Raw genomic sequence first — 7,765 nt, forward strand, 5'->3', positions numbered from 1 at the left:
TCGCCTTCGTGATAAGCATAGTCCTGTGCATATCAATGCTCTTGTGCGCACTCCTGCTTTATATTCCTATTCCAAAGCATTTCAGATTACCCTACATTATTATAGAGCTAGCAGGATTACAAGTCCCAAAATGGAGTTTGAAAAACAAAACCATGGGATTACCAGTTGTCTCAAGTTATTTTATTTTACAGTAGTAAATTGAATGACACTGTTTTAAAATGTTGTTGGTAAAGGGTTTTTTTTCCTATTATTAATTTTTTTTTTTTTTTTTTTCTGTTCTTCTTTTAGGTAAAAGCTGGCTTGGGCATTAACCTAATTGGGGTTGCAGTAGTTATGCTTGGAATAACAACCTGGGCAGTCCCCATGTTTGACCTCCTCACATATCCTTCATGGGCACCAAACAGTCTTGCTACAAATACAACAGGATTATAGATGCTGGCCTGGATGTATTTGTACCATCACCTCTGGGACAGATTTATAGAAATATGAAGAACGTCAAGCAGCTGTAGTTTATTCAAAATATGCTGAACTTGCAGAAGAATCAATGACTCAAAGAGCCACGGGATCAGCTGACGATATTATCTTTGATACTGGTGATGCCTTAATATGGTAAAAACAAATACCATTGTGCCTTGACAATAATGCATATCTGTCCAGACAATTTGAGATTGTCCTGGTTGTACCATACCTCCCTGGGTCACGTGGACTGTAGAGCAAAGTGCAGTGGAAGATATTTAACATACAGCAAACTTTTTTTTAAAGACTTAATATTCATTTTGGCCATGAAGCTGATTATATTTGGGCTTTCCCAGATTTACTTCTAATTTTGAAATATTGTATGGGACAATTACTGTTTTAGCCCACTTTCTGAAGGAAAAGAAGGTTTATGGGATCGCTTTGTCTGTGTGTGTGTGTGTGTGTGTGTGTGCGCTTCACCTTAACTTTTTTGCTTGGTGCCTTATCCACACCAAAGTTTCAGGACATGCCCGGGAGAACATGAGAACTCTGATAGGTGTGAGTTTTATTTCGCACCCGCGCATATGCGTGGACCGCAGACACATGCGTGTCCCAGAATGTAGGCGCCTTTAATTCTGGGTGGAGCTTCTTGTTTTCGTTCAGATGATATGACAGATATTATACAATGTTAACACTTCTGCTATAGTGTATTCTTACATTTTAGAATAACAATTATTAATATATATTCTTTTAGAATGACAATTTTGACCCTTTTCTCAGGGTTGTAAGACACAGTGAGGTATGGTTGGCAATAGATTGAAAGAAGGCCTAAAGATGCTGCGTTATAAAGTATCTGTGGCACTTTTGTCACATGAACAGGATACCCTGCACTTCAGTTACCAAACTGGCACAATCAGAGATTTCCTGTGCTAATAATCGTGTTCATGTTCAAAGAACCATTTAAACATTGTTTAGAATCACCTTCGATGATTTATAAAGAACAGTAAGCTCAGAGAACAGTGGCAACCAAAGATAAACTTTTGTTTCATTCAGCATCACTAGGTAATAATTGCACTGAATTGTCCATCATAACCACTCTTAAAGGAGGTCCTTATCATGTACATAATGGACTTGTTTCATGAAATGCATTAGTTGATAAGTTGGTTATTACTTCCTACAAAATATCATTTTACAATTTTTACAGTTGTCTTAAGTAATTAGAAAATAATGAACAGTGACTGAGCTGGAAAGGCTGTTTTTATGAAGAACCTACAGGGTGAGGGCAAGTTAGCTGTATTCATTCACTTTTCTATGAACACTAATTACAAGGACCTTTACAGGTCCATAAACGATTATCAGCCAGACAGACTTGGGTGTCCACGCTTCATACGTCTGGAGTGAGCAATCGGACCTGGACTTTTCCTATTAGGATCTGCTAAGTTCTTGCAAGTAATGCAGACTGGTTACTTTCAGAAACAGGATGCTGGGCGTGGTGGACCATTGGTCGGTGTGCTATGTGCTTACTGTAGTAAAGTAGCTTTCAAGACCACGTTGACCCCTCTTCACAAAGGTCCCATCTAACAGGACTAGCAGCAGAGTTATAATGCCCACAAATAATAAACATCACCATGGCTTACTTGCAAATTTTGGATTTGTAAGATCCTTCAGGGAGGTGAAAATTGCAGTCAGTTTTCAGACGCTTAAGTCCTTTGTTGTTGCTCTTATTGTTCTTATCTGTTTGGCTCAGTGAACTCGTTCCTTTGCAATGGTTCGGCCGTTGCAGTGATGGCACTGTTTTTATGGAAGGGGGTCCCACCGCTGGCACCTGAGAGCAATGGAAGTGCCAGGAGTCCATTTGAAGTGTTAATGTTTTTTTGTTAATATTTCTTTATTGTATTTGAAAAATAGATCATACTATTACGTCAATAAACATTCATCTCAAAGGACAAAATGCCATAAACAAATTACAATATGCCAACTGGGCCTCAACATCATCAAACTGCCCCCCTCCCCCCCTTTTTTTTTGTTAATATTTCTTTATTGTATTTGAAAAATAGATCATACTATTATGTCAATAAACATTCATCTCAAAGGACAAAATGCCACAAACAAATTACAATATGCCAACTGGGCCTCAACATCATCAAACTGCCCCCCTCCCCCCCCTTTGAAGTATTAATGTTTTATGGTTTACAGCTACACATATACAAATTCTCTTCACTGTCCTATCGTGTGGCATGTCTTAGTTGCCAACATTGCTTTTTGTGTGTGTTTTGGAAACTACTGGAACTGAGTTTAAAAAAAAAAATTTGCTTGATCACTAAAGTCAGATTAAGGCATGCATCTTATTTTCGACTGGGTCCGAGAAGCACAGGAATAAAAAAAAGAACCTGCCTTCTTTCACACCGAGAGTTTGCTGGAGAGTGGACTCTTCAATTCCTGGGCCATTACCACTCTAGTCTAATCTTCCCCACTTCTTCTTTCTCCTTTCCTCACAGCTCCTGAGTTTTGATAGATAATCTTCTTTGTGCCATGTCTCTTGCCATTGTCTCCCGCAGAAAACGCTGCCATCAGATTGGGTTTTAGATAGTATAAATCTATTACTTATTAATATAGCAATACTTGGCCTTCTTTAATTCCACAGTTGCCAAATATATATGCTTTTGTCTAGCATCCCCAGTTTTCAGTCATATAGGTAAACATGTCGAACATATAGGTAAAAGGCTTGGTACAGTCTATTGTACATTTTGATTTCTTTGGTGCTATAAATCATTTAAGAGTGAAAAAATTGTCTAACCAGTTTTGTCACTGAAGAACTAATACCGGTGGTATATTATTATCATATCTCCTGTATATTTCCCAAAATTAAGCTCCTAAAATTCTGATATTTTTATGTAAAAAATAATTTATGGGACACAGTTTTGCAATCTAGAAAACTGCGGTAGTCACTAAGGGAGTAATTTTCAAAAGGATTTAGAATCATAAAACTGGGTCTTATGTATATGAAAATACCATTGAATTGTCCATAGGTTATATGTGTGAAAGTGCACTTTCTGTACGTAAATGGCTTTTGAAAATTGCTACAACAGTATGTTACATTTACATGTGTAACTCCTTTGAAGGTCATTACAAACATTACTACAAACAGTACTACTTGTTAGGTTTGATAGCAATGACTGTATAACATCTGTTTTCAGATGGTCAAACAATTATCCAACATAGTTTAGCATAATGAACTAATATAGTGACGAAATATCGGTAATTACAACATACTGTATATAAATATGTAAACCCCCCCATTATCTGGCATGGGGAATAATCCATGCTGGTTAATTGAATGTACCAGTTATCTTAGAATTTTTTACTCAAGTACTTTTCAAGAAAGAAAAATGAAGTTCATATTATTTACAACTTTGCACAATGTGTATTTATTGAAATCCAACAATTAGCAGCATAGGAGCACCCAGATCACTCAATGCTCATCCCCTCCTACTCACCCTTCCACACTGCTCAACCCTGCTCCCCCCCCCCCTCACTACTACTTAGCCCCACTCCTCATTCCACACTGCCCCGTACACTACTTAACCCCTCTCCCCCTCCACACACACACACTGCTCACCCCTTTATATTGTTTCATCATCAATGTCAATACAAAGCAGCCATCCAGCTAGTTAAGAAGGACTACACTTCCAAACAACTAGAACTATCCATGAACCACCCAGGTAAACTAATCAAACTAACTAATCAAGCTAGATATTTCAATGGTGGGGGTGGAAGGTAAATAGAACCAAGAGCTAAGAGAAACAGATAAGTATGAGAGAAAAAATGTGTGAAGCTTGCTGGACAGACTGGATGGGCCGTTTGGTCTTCTTCTGCCGTCATTTCTATGTTTCTATATGTTTCTATGTAAACTGATCTGGTATGGAAGATTTCTAAAACTAAAACCCAAACTTTTACAATTTCAGAGGGTCATACAGCCAAAGACTTCGCCAATAAAGAAAAAAATACAAGCTAATCATTTTATCCTTCTATCCCTCCACATCCTCTACTTCACTCATCCCTGACTTTAACCATCCCATGAATGCAACAACATTCCTTTGACATAGGCAAATTAATTGCAACTGCCCCCAAACTTAATCCCATTATCTGACTTCAGGACAATCACTCCACAAGAGGTGGAAAAGATCCTTCAGCAAATTAGCCAATCAATGAGCCTGTTAGACTTAATTTCCCTAAAACTTATCTGTAACTTGTAACAGGACCTAGGCTCCTGGCTAACCAATATAAAAAAATGCCATCCTAATCCAAGACCTACTACCCAACTTGCTCAAAAAGGCTGTTAGCAAACCCATCCTAAAAAAAACCCTAGCACTGATCCAAAAATAATTGACAAGTATGGTCCAGTCTTCAGCCTTCCCTTATTCAAGGTGGTGGAAAAAGTAGTCTACTTTCAACTCATGGACTTCCTAGATGAGAACACTATTTTTCACCAATACCAATCAGGCTTCTGGAAAGGTCACAGACAGAATGAGTCATAGTTGCCATTGCAAACAGTATCCACAATCATGCGGACTAAGGTGGTGACTCCCTCATTGTTCTACTTGTTCAATACTTGTTCAACTCTTGACTCAATGCCTAAAGACATAGCCCTGAAATGATTTGAATCATTCTTTACCAACAGAACACATTCCTTACCAACAGTTACGTGGACCAACAAACAATCCAGCTCTAGAGAGCTCACCAGTGAAGTGACTCAGGGTTCAGTCCTCTCCCCAGTCCTATTTAATATCTATATGCATCCTATGCAACCTCATCCAGACTTTCAGCATTGAATGCCACCTATTTGCATATGACATACAACTCTGCATCAAATAGGATCTGATAAACTTCATCCATTATCAATCTCAATAACTGCCTTACAGCAGTAGCTCAATAGCTTAGAAAGCACAAACTTAGACTAAACCCACAAAATCAGAACTTCTCTGCCTCCATTGCCAAGGTCACCTTTCTACAATCCCTAAGAAATCAATTGACAGCTTAAAAGTCCAACTCAACCGAAACCTCATAATGGAATCTTAAATCTCTAAAGTGGTTTCTATGTCAAATCCACTAACTCCATAATTTCCTTGATAGACACAATCTAGCTACTGTAATCCACACACTAATCGCCAGCAGAATTGATTACTGCAACTCCATACATAACAGCATCTCACAATACAACACAAAGTACTGTCATGAGACTTTTGGTAGTTGCAGAAGCAACTGATCATATAAAACTTTTCTACAACACCTTCAACATCTCCCAGTGGAAAGCTGGATTCAATTCAAAACTCTTGTGCAATATCTTCAACTGCTTGAATGGACCAGCCCCTGAATATCTCTCCCAACTTTCTTACTCTTACACATCTTGAGAGAGCTCCAAATGGCCCCTCCTTTCCTCTCCTCTGCCACGCCATGCAGGTTATCCACATGCCTTCTGTTAAGGGTAATGGTTGAATGTTGGTTAATTGGGCTTTTACTGTAGTGGTAAACGTAATGCATAAATATCCATGAATATGTATTGAGATTTAAGAAATGTAGATTTATATCGTACGGTGGTTAATGCAAATCTGATTATTAATAATTGATTCTTTTAATTTATTTATTTTCCATGGATTCCGTATGTTTGTATATATAGATATAGATACTGTATAAATAGATATTTCAGAGCACTTGTATTGTTTCCGGATGGTCATTTTTGTCACTTGTAACAAGAATTTGAACTCTTGTACAACCTCACACTGTTTATGAGCTTTGCAGACAAATGTCCTATCTCTGGGGGACAGCTGAACTCCTTCCTATCCAGGATTTCAATCTTTGCTATGTCACTTACGGCACCAAAAGGATTGGAGTCTGATTCGAACCATTGCCCAGGACAGTCGAAGACTGAATCGACTAATCTGATGGGAAAGATCGATCTTTTCTGGCATGTACCTCCCTCTTATTTATTTTTTTTTGGGGGTGGGGGGGCTGAGATGTTCACAGCAAATCTTTGCATCGGTGTGTCTAGAGGTGTTCCCTCCTGTACCTGAAGTGCACACCTAACACCTTTTTAACTCCAAGCAGTTTCACAGCATCACCTTTAAGCAGTTTGATGCACTTAGAAGCTGAAATAGTCGCCTTCCAATCAACATTTCATTGTTATTTCAAAACATTTTATTTATTTATTTATTTTTGCGCAATGAGTTATCAGAAAATTGTTAAAGTATATAGGAGATTTGAGATTTAAAAAAAAAAAAAAAAAAAAGAGCATGAGGTTTTGCATTCCTGTGTTCTGCAGGCTTTGTATCTTCCCTTTTAATGGATTGCAAGGGAAAATAATGGCCTCAGTTTCCTATTATTGTCTACAGCTTTCCGTGGTGCTAACAGAGCAGCGGCATATTCAAAAGAATGGCTGGATCACCAGAACGAGCCATCTGATCTCAGCAAAGTGGTGTTCTTTCTGCATACAGCCACTTAGTAAAAAATTGATGAAAGGAACAGCTATGAAATGCACTGGAGCAGCGCAGCCGCAGGCTGACCTGGTGGCTCGGTGGCAGTGCTATGTGCCACTATGCTGACGGAACTGGGCTCAAGTCCTGCCTCAGGTCCTCTGCTTCCTTGTTCTGCCAGGGCTGGGGGAGGCTGCATTCCCAGCCATCTTGCAAGAGTGATCCCTACTGGCTGAATTCAGGGACAATGAATTGCAGGGTTCTGGAAGGAGCCCTGGTGCATGATCCCTCTGAATTGCTTGGACTAAAGCAAGGTGGAAGGGAATATAAAACAGCAGAAAATATCCCCCAGGCAGTTGCAAATGAAGGTTTATAGTGGCAGATACCAGCCCTGGTTCCGATTGAGCCGGAAGCCCAAAGGAGCAAAAAGGAAAATGCCAGGTTAACCAAAAATTCCTGGCAGCTTGACTTTGTTATAAAACGCATGTTACAGAGTGACGCTGCACTGCCCATGTCACATATATTGCCTTTGTTTGGATTTAACCTAAAAAAAATAGAACAAGAGAAAGCTTTTCAAAAGCACAAGTTTATATGGCACAATGTATTATGAACTATTAAATATATATGCAATATTTTATTAAAAGCCTCTGTTTTGCATGTGTTAATGAAATGAAAGCTGTTTTATGTCCAGGCCGTACAGCGTGTGCAGGGTAGCACCTCACCGCATGGCATCTGTAGGTGTTGTGGGCAATAAAGGCTTTATTGGCTGCTGAAACATTTCATACAAGGTAACCCGCCACACTGAGGCCTTCCTGAAATAGAGAACAGATTACTTCATA

The 7,765-nt window shown here is 38.9% G+C and overlaps 1 protein-coding gene across 2 annotated transcripts in view; it reads left to right on the forward strand.

Annotated features, from left to right (window-relative positions):
• SLC13A1 (solute carrier family 13 member 1) overlaps positions 1-7,558 on the forward strand; it is a 67,244-nt gene extending 59,686 nt beyond the window's left edge. For both annotated transcript variants that reach the window (XM_029616235.1, XM_029616236.1), the window contains one exon: positions 289-7,558. In XM_029616235.1, the coding sequence (XP_029472095.1) occupies positions 289-432 (144 nt within the window). In that variant the 3' untranslated portion in view covers positions 433-7,558. The remainder of the gene's footprint in view (positions 1-288) is intronic.
• Positions 7,559-7,765: the final 207 nt, after the last annotated feature.

This window comes from Rhinatrema bivittatum, chromosome 9 (assembly GCF_901001135.1).
Source record: "Rhinatrema bivittatum chromosome 9, aRhiBiv1.1, whole genome shotgun sequence".
NCBI lineage: Eukaryota > Metazoa > Chordata > Amphibia > Gymnophiona > Rhinatrematidae > Rhinatrema > Rhinatrema bivittatum.